Source organism: Cryptomeria japonica, chromosome 3 (assembly GCF_030272615.1).
Source record: "Cryptomeria japonica chromosome 3, Sugi_1.0, whole genome shotgun sequence".
NCBI classification, from domain to species: domain Eukaryota; kingdom Viridiplantae; phylum Streptophyta; class Pinopsida; order Cupressales; family Cupressaceae; genus Cryptomeria; species Cryptomeria japonica.
Genome location: NC_081407.1, coordinates 341,235,276 through 341,252,351, shown reverse-complemented (window position 1 = coordinate 341,252,351; position 17,076 = coordinate 341,235,276). Strand labels below are relative to the sequence as shown.

Below are 17,076 nucleotides of genomic sequence, written 5' to 3'. Positions count from 1 at the left end.
AGTTAGTGAAGAGTGTTGTTGTAATTTGGACCAGCGTATGTACAGATTCATGGATTTCTAACTTCAGTCCACCTAGTTTTTGCAACAGCGAATGACCATTTCATAGTATGTGTGGAACAAGACATTATTGTTTAGTTGTTTGTGCAGTAATATAGCTGATTTTATTAGCTCTGAAAATTTGTTTGATTATAATGGCATAAATATGAGGTATAAGTAATAAAATTAGTTGTGTAAACTTGTTGTGCAAATATATGAGTGAATGTATGAAAAGTAAGAGAACCAAACGCAACAGGTGTCAACTTAACCATAAACTAGTCTACTAAGATAAAAAGAACAACACTGGCCAAGCATGGTAACTGTTTGACAAAATTCCTCTTAGTCTGATTTTGAAGATTCTTTATTAGCAAGGGCAACGAGTTAATACACATCAACTATTTAACAAAATTCTACCAGGCTGATTGGGAAGTTAGTTTCTGGCTAATAGGGGCAGCCCATTATAGTAGTATTGGAGCAGGTGTATCCTGCCATCCTAAAGGGTTAATCAAAAGATGAAGACTTATGAAGAGCAACAAGAAGATCTTCAGTACTTGCATGAGGATCCTGGTTGGTTTAGATCTGTCTTCAAAAGAAATCGGAAGTTTATGAAAATGACTCTTCCAGTGAAAAGATTCGAGATGTTAGTGAGAATGAACTACGGAGACAAAATCTTAGCTTTTCTTGCAAAGGGGCTTGCGAACCTAATCATATATGCACAGGGAAAATGGTTAGGGTGATAGTAGAAGAAGAAGACAAAGAGGAAAGGTTTGGGAAAGAAGAAATTGCTTCAGTTGGACCTGATGCTTGTAAAAATGAGGATGGAGTAGCTTCTTCATGTCCTTTTTCTGTCACAGATGGGTACAATGATGTTCATGAAATTAAAGAAGAATCAATTGTTTCTTCAGGTATGGATTGCAATAGTTTCATTGTGGGTAACTTGTAGGTAAGGCTTGACAAAACCGATGAGATGATGGTTACTCTTGACGATTCTAAATGTAATTCTAATGATGTTCCACTATTTCTAAATGAAAGATGCATGACCCCTTTTCGTGGGATAGTTGAATTAGATGGGTCTATTAGTGTTTTGACACCAAATGATGATGAAGACAATTTTATATTTTGGCCTTACGCCACCAAGTTTTAGATGAGCAAGTGTGTCAAGAATGTCATAGGGGCAGTTGATTGCGAGAATCAAGTTCTTCAAGGCCAATCAAACAATTCATCAAGTGAAACAGAAGTTGTTTATACACCTCACAGTCTGCACAGTTTGTGGAAGCAGTTGAAGGTGAATGAGGATGGGATTGTGGTAGCCTTATCCCATCATGTTGAGATACATAAGCTGATTGAAAATTACCTTTGGATGATTTAGTTAGAGAGAAGACAAAAGGGAATTGAAACGGAGTTTTCTCTTGATAACTTGCAAATGATTAAAGAAGGTATGGGAACAATAAAAGCAAGCTATTTACATGTCCTTTCAGATCGTGATCACCTTCTCAACCTAGTTGAGATCTATTCAGATGCGTTGAAAAAGAAAGAGGAAGAAATTGAAGAACTTTGTTTACAGTTGAGCATGGCCCACTCTTCCCTACACAAGGCGGAAGAAACCATTACTGGTCCATCAGTGATTCAGGAGTATGATGCAATAACATTGTAGATCAAACAGATCATTGAGGGAATTGATGAAAACCGTAAGTATGAGATGGCACGACATGACTTCACCACCTTTCTAAATGATTTTAGTTTACATTTTGGAGAAGAGCATGTTGGCTACAATAATCAAGCACCGCCTTCATGGATATTACCTCCTATTTCATTGTTTGATGGTTGTCCTACAATGTCGATCAGAATTTTATCAAGTTGCACTTTGGGGGCATCGGCTATGGACATGGATAAGAGAAACTGGAATTGTTTTTTTGGATTTAGAGGGAGGGAGTATGATGAGTTATTACCCTCTTTGGGCTGTAGAGATACCTTGAATACCATTTTGGATTTGGTTCACAAGTTATATGGTACTGTTTTGATTTGTACCAACAGCTTGACAAGATTTGGTATTTGTTTTTATGCACCTATGTTGGGCATCATTCATATCTACAGGAGTCCACTTTGGGTAGATTGGATTGTGGATGATTCAGAAGCATTGGACTTGGTTACTAGTTCAGGCATCAGCATAGAATTGGGTACCGGGTCTCACATGGGTATTGTTGAGATTATTATTGGGCAGTCTGATCAAGAGGACATGATACCCTCTAGTTGTCTCACATGGGTATTGTTGAGATTATTATTGGGCACTCTGATCAGGAGGACATGATACCCTCTATTTTTGCATGTTGGACCTTATAGCACTGATCCAGCCACTGTTCAGGTGATGGATGATACTCATGTTGGTAATGTTGATGCAGTTGAAATTCCTGTGTTGATGTGTGAGTCATTTTCTGTTGTTGCCAGCACAGAGTGGAATTCACATGACCACTCGGATAATCCATTGGTACAGGAAGGAGTGTTTCACCTCGATTGTGTATTGAGGTGTGCTTATCAGTTTACCTTTAGCCCCCATACTCAGGTTTTGACTATCACTGATGGCAGTGAAAGGTGAATTGAGTATGTATATGCATATAAATGTGTGTGTGTATATCTGCATTGGAATTCCTTTGTGTGGTTGAAGCAGACAATTGTATGAAAGCACTACAAAGGACGTATGTGTGTGTGTGTGTGTTACATACATATAAAGAAAATGAAATTGTTAATATGTAAATTCACAACGCGGTTATTTACTGTTGCAAATTGTAAAAATGGTTTAACCTACTTGTCATGCAATGCTTATGTATGTCTTTTTATATAGTAAAAAAAAACACAAAAAATATTAATCTCAACTATTTCAACTATTTAGTAGCAATGTTTCAAATATTTAATGTAAGCTCAAATTAAGCTCAAATTTCCAAATTTTCTTGTAAAATAATATTGAACAAGAATAACTTTCTATATCAAATTCAACACCGAAATTTGTTTTTCTAATATAAAATTAAATTTGTCTTGATTTTTTAAATCTTTCAATGAGATTTAAACAAAACAAAAAAACTAGAAACATTAAAATCTTCATTGGTGAATTGAATTAAACAGGAATCCAAAAATGCAAATTCCTTTCTCTGATTAATCTTTTCCTATTTAAAATTTAAAAAATTAAAACAAAATTTTTTCCTCCAATTTAAAAATAAAATAAAAAATATTACTATGTCCCCCTTGACCCACTTTCACTTTGGCTTCATTTTTGTTTCTCGTCATAGAGGAATAAAACAAACTCCCGCCTCTGCAGCTGCTAGTTTTATCTAAAATGGGCAAACTTTATTTTGTTTTAATTGTTGAGCTATTTTATTCTTCAATAGTATTGCAATAAATCATAGATGAGAAGGAAAGAAGTAGATACCATATTTTAACATTTACTCAATTATAACTAAAACTAGAGTTATACAATTAAATAGTAAATAATATGGATACAATAAATTTTGTGTTTATGTATGTAGTAAATAAACTAATTCTAGAATAAAAATGCTCTTGAATAAAATAAAGAGATTTTTTGATAAATTATTTAAGATATTTACACTAGTTTTATAAACAAGTAAAAAGAACATAATTTGAATCAGTTTAATAATATTCATTACATATGAAATTTAAATTGACTTTGATATAGAATTATAGAAAAAAAATCCTCCTGAACTATGTTGTACCATGGTTTATGCTGTAATCATCATGGTATCGCATTGTATGTAGCGAATGCATTCAAATGAACCATGTTTGCAGATCATAGAAATGTTGTTTAAGCTTTCCTAAACCACATTAAAAGCAATCATAAGCTCACCCAAAACTCACAAAGCATTAAGAAAATTGAGGTTTTGCTTCAGGCACGATTTGTTCGTCTTCCAACTGCCAAAGCTAACTCTGTATCAACTTTAAGGGAAATATCCAATGCCCGTACAGAATGTGTCAAAGCTCCACTGCAAGATTATAAATCTTACAAAATCAGCATAATAAGGGGAAGAAATGTAGGGGATGAAATGGAGTTTTTACAGGACACCTCAAACATTATAGGTAATGCTACACATTTTTGTTCAATAGAAAAAAAAAAAAATGGTGAGAAAAATATTATCATAGCTACAGATATTTCAGTGTTGGCTTTTACGTTAAACTTGTATCTAAAGGCATCGTTGAAACCATCATTGTTGATTTTGTAAATCTGAATGTGAAATGTAGTAGTTATAATCTTAACGCTAAATAATTTGACCTTATTTATTTTTAAACTTCTCTTAAAGCCTTGCTAGAATTTAGTGCTATTGACTGCAGAAATATGACAGATATAATAAATATTGAAGAGTTTGTTGCAATTGTTATAGTGAAATTTTTTTGGAGATTACTCGATGTCATTCAGGCAAAGTGGCTATATTTAAATCCCTGCCTCTGATACATGTGACCTAATCTACTAATATCCTTCACATCTTTAATTCCTTAATATCCAATATCTAGTAAAATCCTTTAATCCATCAAAGCAAACAGTTCAATTTCAAGTACGAGGGCTTGGAGATATTCTAAACGTTTAGTTACACCAAGGTTAGGAAGGGTACGATTTGGGAAAGAAATTTGTAATGCCAACTACCCGAACTTCCTGGAAGTTGTGATACGGACAGTGCACTTAAGTCATTTTATGTGAGACATGTCACTAGAATTCATTGCCAACATTTTGTGTACAGTTCACTCATTGCCAAAGAGTGAATCTGTCAGTTTTAAACACAAGCATTGACAAATGGTCATGGAAGGATGCTGATAAATGCATCCACAATTGGCAAACATGTGCTGCCAAGGAACATGCTGCCAACTAGGTATCATCCAAGGGAGGATTTGTATCAACACACAAGTGCTCATGTTGCTCTGAAGACTAGAGTCGTCACCAAAACTAGGCTAGCAAAGGAAGATGAACAGTGACACAATCTGTTGCAATATAGAATGGCCAATAACAAGTTTGTTTCAAGATACTAGATTCAAACTGTTCATAGCTTGTGACATTGTATGAATATTATTATTAACATAAAACGTGTAACTTTGTTTTTCTTTATGGGTCACAACATTGTTACTTTTAGACATCTTGACATGGTGTTGATGGTGTTTTGATGCACTATCGAACAAAGAATAAAGTATTGAATACTCTATCCTCTCTTGAGTAAAGACTCTCAAATTCTGAAGATTCGCATAAGGATCACTTGAGATGACTTCGAGATTCTTTTATGTCAGGTCTTGATTTGTTGGATAGCTTCAATGGTGTATGATGTTATTTTGCTGGTATCACAAGGTGGCCTTACGCTGAATGCTTGAATGTTCGAGTGATGCTGGAATGTGGGATTTCACTTGATTAAAAAAAATAAAAAATAAGGGAATGAGGGTTGAGAGGGATCTAATCTAACTCTAGGAATGTAAGAGCAATGGACGATCTTTGGTGGAATTCAACTAAGTCTTGCTTTGATATGCTATGAACATCTCCACAAGGCTAGTGTGATCTTCTAAGGATAGCTTTATGATTTTAAAATCATCACCACAAGCATAGACACCATCAAGTTGATGCATATCAATGAAGGAATAATAATTGAAGTTAAGCTTTAGTTGAATGATTCTAGTTGACTATGCAAGGCACTTTACCATCAGCAAGGAGTTAGTAGTATGGACATACGAATTAAATTTCACCATTGATCATACACAAAGTCTTCCATTCATCTAAACAACTTGAAATCCAATTGAGAAGTAGAGACCATGTGAATTGTCAAATCAACATATAGAATTCACCATATCTTCAATGAAATTTATATGCTTCTTACAACAATGTCTTGTCAACAATCTTTGCCTTCTCTTCCTACTCTACTCTAATTATTTTCTGCTTTATTCACTATTCGCTATTCACTATTCTTTCGAACTCGTGCTATTAATTTTACAAATGAAGTGAGGCCTTATATAGTGCTCTCATTTACAATTCAGTGGCTTAGATCAATATGAGATCAATGGCCAAGATCGAAAGATAGAAACCCTATTGCAAAACATTTAATGCTTGACCAATGATACAATTACAAATAATGGGACACATTTCCTTCTTTGAAAATTCAACGAATAGATAACAGCGGTAGGTACATCAAACTTTGTGCCCATGTGGTAGTTATCTCCTTTTAACGGATAAGTTAGGTACATTGAATCTGGATGCTTTATCTTGAAATCATATGATTGGATAGATGATGACTAGGCACCACCTTAGCTTCGATCTTTGTAACTCATCACAAGTGTGTGAATGAATGAGGCATATCTCTTGATACTCAACATTATCCAAGCTCGATCAATGAATGACTTTGCTCAAGTTGATCTTCTAATTTTGATTAACTCTTCTGAAACTATCTCTTGTCTTGATCACTTGCATTCTTGAGCTTTCGTCTGGCTATACTGGCAATGATTCTTGGATTTCCACAGGAAATTCAAAATTGTGTAAATTTCTCCCTTAAGTGCCCGATGCTGATTGCTATCCTTTACCTTGATGTTGCATTTGGTGTAGGCCTTGTCTTGCCTATACTCGATCTTCATCATGCCTTGAATTGCGCCTGGAGTCTTCTTGTATTCCTCTTGATGTATATGACTCATATCCTTGCCTTGTATAGTTTGTGACTTGACGATCCCAACAGCTACCTTGTAAAGATTTGAAATGCAATGTCCTTCTTGATGAGAGCTCACCTTGCTCCCACCATCTTGCACCTGTGAGAATTGACTAAGTTAGTGTCATGTAATAGCATTTGCTTGCAAATATTTAATTAATTACCTTTTCATGAAAACCCTAGGAGTCTTAATAGAAACCCTTTAACTTGTAAATTTGATTCTTAGCTGAACATGGTCACTCAAGTTTATGAATTATGCCTTTACGAAGATTAAAATGACCTTAAAATTTAAGCCTTCAAAAGGTTGCATAAAGACAATAAATGAGAAGCCAAATAATTGAAGTAATAAGATTCAAAATGAATGGAATGATCTTAACTTCAGACTTATGAATGTCTCAGATCAGACCGGTAAATCAGGACGAATGGGTCAAATTGTCTTTTTACAAACTCACTAAATAATAACCTTGCTTCCAAATTCGATTATGGATGGATTTAAAGTCGAAATTTCTGTCCAAGTGGCTGATCACAATTGGTACTATTCACTGTAAAAACTCAGATCACTGTCAAAATTTGAATTACCTTTACCAATGTGTCAAAATCACCACCTTCCAAAATGAACAAATTGCTGATGCAAATCATCTAATTGATTCTTTCTTCAATTCACCTCAATGAAATCGCTATGTATGCTGATCATAATGGTCACAGAGGATATCGAATCAGATCAAACTCTTGAATAGGGAATTGTCTTCACAAAAGTCACTGTCCTCAATCAAGTATGAGTCACTGTCCTTCAGATAATCGCATCAGTAAGTAGAATTGTTAATCAGAGATTTGAGAAACATAATCGCCCTTGTGAAGACAAACGCTGCATATGATGATCTCAACATCGGTTTGCTAATGAAGGCAGGTTGGAAATCACTGCATATAATCTTCCAAATCACACAAACCCAAAGTTGCTACCTGATATAATCGAATCAGCAAATGAGGTGAAATTGCAGGGTGTCCAAGACTGAAATCGCTTATCAAACTCAATCAGATTCAGATTGCCAATGTTAAAATCAGAATCGCCACCTTAAGATGATCAAGATTGATCAAAAACTTGAATCGCTGGTGCATATATTGACTGTGTATGATTCGATCATGGGCAAACAAAGGCCAGTCGATCACAAATTGATCAAATGGAGTGATCAATTTAAAGCTAATAGCAATCAGTAGATCATCACAACTTGAGCGATTTTCATTAAATGAACTTGAATTGGGATATCAAACAAATCGACCACCTTCATTGAATGTTAATTCACAATCCTTAAATGACATTCTTGGCTTTTCAAATCACTGGATACTTGTTATTAATGTCATTTGATCTAATCAAGATGCTTTTTAAAATTTGATCGACTGAAATTGAATCGCCATGTTAATCAATTGATTGCAAAGCACCATACATTAAATGAAATCTAATTATAATTGAATCGCCACCTTCATTCAATGTCTCATTTCAAAATCGTGGTTCTTGAATTCAATTGCTGAATGTTTATCCTCACCACGATTGTCACGTTCATTTAATGTCTCTCGGTTGATTGTGAATGAATCGCATCGATTTTCCTTTTATCGCCCAATTATGATTGTCTTGCAATTATCTCCTAAAAGCGAGCGTTCTTCATTATATGCATTGCAATCATTCATTTGCAATTTGAAATCGAACTTAAAAAGCCTTGTATCGTTAAGTTCAATTAAAAATAAAATTTTGGCTAAGGCATGAGATAAAGTTCGATTAAAAATAAAATTTTGGTTCTTAGCGTTCTTCATTAAATGCCTCAACTTTTATTTTTGATTTTGGAAGGTGACTTGACTTGATTAATTCTTGAACAGCTACACTTCTTCAAATGAAAGGAAAACAGCTAAAAGACTAAAAAACTAGCCTAGAAAGCAGAAAAAAGTAGGGGTCCCCATTTGCAATGGGGCGATGTGTGAAAACCTCACAACAAACGAGCAGGTCCTCATGCGGTTGCTTAGCTTATTTTGGCTCAACTTTGATTTTTGATTTTGGAAGGTGACTTGACTTGATTAATTCTTGAACAGCTACACTTCTTCAAATGAAAGGAAAACAGCTAAAAGACTAAAAAACTAGCCTAGAAAGCAGAGAAAAGTAGGGGTCCCCATTTGCAATGGGGCGATGTGCGAAAACCTCACAACAAACGAGCAGGTCCTCATGCGGTTGCTTAGCTTATTTTGGCTAGCAGCCGCTGCTCAATTTTCTTTAGCAGCAATTTGTGGAGTTGGTGGCCCCATGAATGTTAAATTTTGCTGCTTACAAATAAGCAATCATCTTAAATTGGATTTTTTTAAGAAATCTTTAGTAATAATTTTTTACAAAAAAAAATTGGAAACAAATAAAAAGAGGGAGGAAAAATTGTGGAGCCACATGTCATTCTTCCCAATAAGCAGTTGCTGCTTATTTCCAGACCCTGCTTATTTTCAATTTTAAGCAGCTGTTGCTCCACTAAAATAGGAAAAGATTCTAATTTATCCTTTCTCCTTAATTAAAAATTTGCATGGGAACACCCTAGCTGCTTAATTCTATGCAGAAATTGCACTTAGCAGCAGCATGGGGCATCAGGTTACCCTTTAGAGCAAACAAATATGTAGTCAAGACTAAAAATAATGGAAGTCACTCTTTATTCCATCAAATTGAAATGAATGAAAAAATTTGCTCAAGGATAAACTTGAATTGACTGGTGGATTAGGAGTAGCATTAAAAATCCACTGACCACGATTTATTTGATTTATCGTTTATATATAGTTGAATCTCAAAGAACAACTGTATCAAGCATTACACAAGACCCCAATCTAGGCTTTCCATGTGAATTCCCCGGGTAGATATTTATTCATCTCTTATAAACAGGTGAATCGGTATTATAGCTACTAAGTTTTAATGGAGTAGGTGGTTGATGTGAGATTTGATTGGCATCAATTAAGAAGATCAAGATGGTACATGAAAAGAAGAAATGTTGCAAAAGGAGGCACATGCTACATGCTTTGTTGGAGACTGATAGCTGTTCAAGAAAGGCTTGTTCACAGGGATATAAAATGGAGCATGTAAAGATGTCATAAATTCCTAAAAATAGTTGGGAACAAGAGCAGAAAGAATCTGAGAAGAGGTTTATGCAAATGGGTGTTAGACTTAGCAACTCTACCTTGATGAACATGTTTACCAACTTCACATCTGCTATGTTGAAGAAAGAAGGCCATGGTCCTCCAGAAGCAACATTAATTGAAAAAAAAGTTCCTAAGGTTCAACCTGAAAATATTGGCACAGAAGTTGAATGTTCAAATTGGAATCAAATTTGCTTGTCATTTTGTGTATGTGGGCTTAACTACACTAAACCCCTTTTGAAGAATAGGCAAATGTTGAAAAATTAAATTGTTGGTTGCACCAAAGGCATATCCATCGATTTGAAAGGCTACAGTGACTAGACGAAGGTTCAGTTTGTCAGGCTAAAAATGCTGGGCCATGTGCTAATCTAGTGCAAGATTCGATGCTTCACCTTCGAGCTCTAGAAGACATTGTATTTGGAGAATTCAAAACATGTAAGTTCTTGTTTAAAACTCACTTCTATCCTACTACCTATGGAGATCACAGAATGCCCAGGAGTACAAATACAAGATTAAGCCAACAAGAACAGAAAGGGTGATACAATCCATGCCAAAATTTTGTCGAACGGGATATAACTTGAATGCCTCAGAAGAAGTTTGATCTGAATACAGGAGAAGACTCACAAGCATTGCAAGTAGAATTGGAAACTCAGAGGAGCGATATTGGGCATTCCTTTTTAGAATTAGTCCCTGCCAATGGGATAGGATAATTCGTGCAGATGAGAAGCTGAGAACTGTTCGCAAAGAAAGGTCATGCCATTGCCTAATAAGGTAGTGGAAAACAATTAACTTCAACAAGAGTGGGACAGTGTCAAAGATTAAGAAGTTACAGCTGGCCCCTAGTATTTTGTTTTAGAAATTACATGATGAATATCCAGTTTAGTATGTCTTGGAAGGCCAGCTATTATTGACTTTGTTGACTCCACAGCCAGTTTTATTATACTTCTCGTAAGAAAAATACTCCATTATTTAGTCAGCATCTCATGGTGGTACGTTGTTTTGGGTCTCGTGATTTGTTTAGAGATAAACAATAGACCTTCTAAATGGCCCCGTAATTAGAAGCTATACTTCTCAGTGATTAAAAATCGATGAATCAAACACAGAGAACCCAAAATATTCATTTAGAACACATAATTAAATATCAATTCACACTGCAAATAAAATTTAAAACTATATGAATTAAGAATGGACAAGAACTAAGGGAAAAATTAATGTATTCAACATAGTTTTAAAAAAAAATCCAAACAATGTGATGTTATAAACAACTCTACAAATAAAGCTTGAAACAACACTGAAGAAGGCTCTAGAAACAACTCTAGAAATGAACCTGCATTTTATGCAAATTTCCATAAAACTGTTATTAACAGCATCACCACGGTAATGGTTGGAGAATTTAAAATCAATTTTCAGACCAAAAAAATTTAAAGAAAGATGATGCAACAGGCAAGGCTGCATATTATTTGTTGAGTTTTTTATTTTACTTTGCATAAGATTTCTTAAAAAGCAACAACCATCCATGACCTAAGATAAGGTCTCGTTACAGATTTCAATGTTATGAGCATATATGACCTCATTAATTATTTACAATGAGCTCAATAGATATAATTTAAAAAAAAAAATAAGAAAAGGAGAGCATAAGTGCTTGGGTGTCAACAAAGTGGATAACACTAGTATTGAGCAATAAACAATTCAAAATAATAAATTAATATAATATACAATAATAAAGCTTTTAATTACAGAAACCTGACATACTACTCGCTCCTTTCTTTGTTATACAGATCTCTAGAGTTCAAGATCTAAACAAAGGATTATTTAGGACTGACAAGCCAATTTATCACCTTGTCCATTTTCTACCTGCTTGTTTCTCCCTTATGATGTTGAATTAATCATTTATTAAAAGTTCCCTCTAACAACTAGATAAGTGAACCCCAATAGTAACCAAGCATCATAACAAAAATCTCAATGAAATTTGGATAAAAACATTCGGTTTCTTATTTCACTGCCTCCCTGTTAATAACAGATCTACTTCAAATTAGATTCTTCACAACTAGGAGATTGTTTCCTTAGAATCTGAAATTCCAAGGCTCTTGTGATCATATTGATCACTATTCAAAGTTTTTCCATCTGTTTGGTGGTATGATTTCAAGCTTGCAATTTGTTTTCAAACATACATATGTGCAGATAGGTCATGTTTCATTTGTTTTCAAATGAGAAAGAAAATGCATGCAAAAGATCAAAATGTGCTAATTTCTTTTGTTTTTAAAAGAATTTCATTGTTAAGAGTTACCTGGAAATAAAGGTTACTCCGGTTGTTCCAATTTTTCCAACAGTGTCAAGAGTAACATTCCCTGAAGCCTGTCAAACAGACAAGTTTGTCAGGTCCTTGAAAATTATTCATAGTAAATCTAAGAGAAAATCGCAATTGAAGAAAAGTTAACATTAGGGTTTTAGTTATAAACATGCCTTCAAGTTGATTTTCAAATAAAGCCAATTATTCTCGCAATTAGTGTCTTCAATACTTCAAAATAGAATGTTTGCAAAGGTGGAGAGGGGAGTATAGCAATTATGTTCTGCTAAGTGCTATGGGATCTCATTTTAAACAAAATAAATTATTCAGGAATAAACAGTCCAATGAAATAAGAGAAACATATATATTTTCTTTGTGGGAAAAAGATAACACTCTTATCAAGTATTATAACTGGTTGAAGCCAACAAAGAACTGCATGCCGTTTTCATTACTTTAAACAACAGAAAATCATCCAGAAAAAAAATGTTGTCTTATAGGCACATCAATCGGAAACCATCAAACAGGCATACACTAAAAGTCTAAAGGATATGCAATTCCCAAGTCTTTGTTTACTTAACCACATCCCTAAATAACTAAGGGGTGGTTATATGGTGGTTAAACTGCTTTGTACCTTATATGTACCTTTGTCTATTGAGTTTAGATGTGATAACTCAATGATGAACCACTAGTACCAAACCGGTACTGAGAGCGGGGGGGGGGGAGGGGGGGGTGTGAATCAGTACAAACACAAATACAGTCCAAAACTGGTTTGATAGCAAACACTCCGAATGACTGATAAACAGAGATACCGGTAAAACAAAGTGCAACCGGTAACATCCAGTATAGCTCAATCAGTCATGAACCGGTCACTCACTATGCTTTTCTCTTAGCTCAATACCACATTATCATAATATTCACATGCATAAACTAGTAGACTTAACCATCAAATCTTCACAACAGTGAGTTCAATATGTTTTATAGACAGGCATAAAACATAGAACCTTCATGAGCATAACAGATAAAACAAAGCATCACAAGACAAAAGCATTTCACATGACACACATATTTTTCACATGGAAACCCAACTAGGAAAAACCACAGTGGGGATGAATACCCACAAGCTGCTTTTTGAACTCTTTAGAAGTCTGCTCTGTTAGGAGCCTTGTCCGGTTAAGAACATTACAATAGGTTCTGGTAGGAACCGATCCTGTTAGGGATCACCCGGTTAAGGGATACCCAGTTAAGGGTTAAACCCGGTAGGGTCACCTTGTTAGAGGATTTTAAGAACTCAATAGCTGAAAGGATCTCCTAAGCTTCTCTAGCTTCTCAGAACTCATTAGCTTCGAGTTACCCAGTTGAGGGATTTACAACGAGCCGGTTAAGACCACTCGATTTAAGGGATTTTGAATCAAGCCAGTTAAGGCTACCTTGTTAGGGGATTTTACAACTGTTGAAGTGGTTAAAGATCAACAGGTATCACAATGATCTGTTAACAGCACTTAATGCTAATGCAGATCCGTTTAGGCTCCTCTTTTTCTTCTGCACATTCACTTTGCAGGTATCTCTTCTCTCCTATGGTCTGGCAAGAATCTCGTATCACTTTCGTTGGATACACACTCACAACTTTTGCCAACAACTTCAGACAGAAACCTAACATCGACCTTATAGGGAACATACAGGTCGGTAGCAAAAACCCTAAACCCTAAACCTGTTAGGTTGAGCAATTCAAACGGTTCGATCTTGACCGTTGAATCATACTGCAATAAATGCACCAGTCTTGAGTCGATCTCAAGACATTCTCCATCATCCATTATCCACCGTTTTCATGGCGGCTGATAACCCATCACGCGTTATCACCATTTGACAGACTTCGCACATTCTTGAGGTAGATAGGAATAGTCTTCTTCATGCAAGATCCTTCACGCGCATAGAGCTTATGTGGCAACACGATTTGTCCTCCATCATACTGCTAACTCATCACACAAAGATCATAGATTGAGTCACACAGACTTGAGATACTCCAACCGGAAACCCCGAAGTGGAAGCTGCCTTACCAACCGGTAGTCATACAGTGCTTCCATGTGCCGGTTCCCATAACTGCATGCCGGTTCACCTTGAACAAATGTGCCGCTTCACTTTGGCATATACCAGTTCACACATATGCCGGTATCTCTTTCTTCACTTATCACATGTGCCGGTTCACACTATGTCTCATATTGACATCAATGACAACATACAATATCATTATGTCTTCATGCCAGTTTACATAAGGCTCATGCTGGTTCACATAATGCCAACAATCTCCCCCTTTGGCATTGATGGCAATATACACAAGATATCTTCTCTGCTTCACATCTTCTCCCCATTTGCTGCAGATATCTTTTCACTTCACTCTCAACAACTTCTCCCCCTTTGACAACAATGCCAAAGTGGAGGTACAACCATCTCTGTTTCATCATGCTGCTCCCCCTGAGGAGTAGCATCCATAAACACACCAATCAACCAAAGATTTGTCTATCCAGTACCTGACTGATGTGGAACACTCACTTTTAGTTCACCTTTTGAAGGGGCAATACCCCTAATTCACCTCTCAAATGCACAAATGTTGCCTTTGGGAGAGGCTTGGTGAATTTGTCTGCTAACTGCTCCTTACTGGACACATGCTCCAGTGCAATCTCTTTGTTCTGAACCTTTTCCCTTAAGAAATGATACTTAAGCTCAAAATGCTTGGTTCTAGAATGTAAAACCGGATTCTTTGATATATTGATAGCACAGAGTATACTTACCGGTTCAGATACAGGGATCTTGAAGCCTTCCAGTACATGCTTCATCCAGATTGTCTGAGTGCAGTTCATGAAAGCTCCAACATACTCCGCTTCCGCTATAGACTGAGAGATACAACTCTTCTTTTTACTCATCCATGAGACCAGTCTACCACCGAGAAAGAATGCACCACCAGTTGTGCTCTTCCGGTCATCCACATTACCGGCCCAATCAGCATCTGTGAATACTTTCAGATTGAAATTATTGCTGTATGGGTACCACAATCCATAGTCAATTGTTCCCTTCAGATACCTAAGAATCCGCTTGACTGCACTTAAGTGAGATTCTCTTGGACTCTTATGGAACCTTGCAGTGATGCCAACTGCATGTGCAATATCCGGTCTGCTATGCACTACATAATGCAACTTACCAGTCATTGACCAGTATTCCTTCTCATCAACTGGTGCAAAATCATCCTCCTTTGTCAATTTGCAACCGGTCACCATTGGTGTACCAACCGGTTTGCTATCTTCCATGCCAAAAGTCTTCAACACCTCTTTGACATATTTGGACTGAGTGATGAAGATTCCATCATTCATCTACTGGATCTGTAGTCTAATGAAGAACTTAATCTTCCCTATGAGTGACATTTCAAACTCTTTCTTCATCTCATCAGCAAACTCATGACTCATCTTGTCATCTCCACCAAAGATGATGTCATCAACAAAAACTTCACAGATCAGAATCTGATCTTCTTTAGACTTCAAGTAGATATTGCTATCTTCACTTGTTCTCTCAAATCCAATCTTCACAAGATGGGAATGTAGGTGCTCATACCATGCCCTAGGTGCTTGCTTTAGGCCATATAATGCTTTGTGTAGCCTACATACCATGTCACTGTCTTCAGATAGGGTAAACCCATCTGGTTGCTCAATATATACCTCCTCTTCAAGTACACCATTTAGGAATGCAGATTTTACATCCATTTGATATACCTTGAATCTCTTAAAAGTTGCATATGCAAAAAGCATACGAACTCCTTCCAATCTGGCTACAGGAGCAAAGGTTTCCCCATAGTCTTCACCTTCTTCTTGAACATATCCTTTGCATACCAGTCTGGCTTTTTTCCTAATCACTGTGCCATCCTCATTCAACTTATTTCTGAACACCCATTTGGTGCCAATGACATTTTTATGCTTTGGTCTAGGTACCAAGGACCATGTACCATTTTTCTCTATCTGGTCAAGTTCTTCTTCCATTGCCTTGATCCAGTCTTCATCATTATGAGCCTCTTTGAATGATTTAGGCTCAAATTCAGAGATCATACATAAGTTTTCTCTAATCTTTGTTCTAGTAAGGATTCCTGCATCCTTATCACCTATGATCTGCTTGGGATCATGATTCAACTTGACATACCGAGGAATGGTCTTAATTGGTTCTTCTTGCTTTTCTTCTTCATCCTCATCTTCATTAGTATCAGCATTCACCGGTTCAGGAACAATGTTACTAGTACTCGATTGACTAACAACCGGTTCCCAGAAGGTTGCAACCGATTCATTTACAACTTGCTCACTACCAGTTTTCTCAGTCTTCTCAGAGGATTCATCAACTCTTACATTGATGCTTTCCATAATTCTCTGAGTCCTATTGTTGTAGCACTTAAAGGCTTTACTCTTGGTGGAATATTCTAGAAATATTCCTTCATCACATTTAGCTTCAAATTTGCCTTGATGTTCACTCCTTTTGATGTAACATTTGCTACCAAATACCTTAAAGTAGTTTACCACAGGGGTCTTACCAGTCCAATACTCATAAGGAGTTTTGTCCTTGCCGTTTTTTATGAGTACCCGGTTCATAGTGTAAACTGCAGTGCTCACCGCTTCTCTCCAAAAGGTGTGAGCAACCTTTCCTTGGATCAACATAGTTCTAGCTGCTTCAACCACAGTCCAGTTATTCCTCTCTGCTAGGCCATTCTACTGTGGAGTCTGGGGGGCAGATAGCTGTCTCTTGATGCCAAATTCTTCACAGTACTTGTTGAATTCATTGGAAGTGAATTCCCCTCCTTGATCAGTTCTGAGACACTTGATCCTTTTACTGCTTTCCTTCTCCACTAATGCTCTGAAAGCTTTGAATTTCCCAAAGGCTTTAGACTTGTCTTTCAAGAAT

The 17,076-nt window shown here is 36.2% G+C and overlaps 1 protein-coding gene across 3 annotated transcripts in view; it reads right to left on the bottom strand.

Annotated features, from left to right (window-relative positions):
- Positions 1–3,585: 3,585 nt before the first annotated feature.
- The window catches only part of LOC131029381 (nicotinate-nucleotide pyrophosphorylase [carboxylating], chloroplastic), a 90,902-nt gene continuing 77,411 nt past the window's right edge, over positions 3,586–17,076 (bottom strand). For 2 of the 3 annotated variants that reach the window (XM_057959845.2, XM_057959847.1), the window contains 2 exons: positions 12,148–12,215; positions 3,586–4,025 (listed from right to left, as the gene is read on the bottom strand). In XM_057959845.2, the coding sequence (XP_057815828.1) occupies positions 3,929–4,025; positions 12,148–12,215 (165 nt within the window). In that variant the 3' untranslated portion in view covers positions 3,586–3,928. Of the gene's footprint in view, positions 4,026–5,907; positions 6,808–12,147; positions 12,216–17,076 lie in introns of those variants that run through there. The other variant, XM_057959846.2, reaches the window with a different exon arrangement.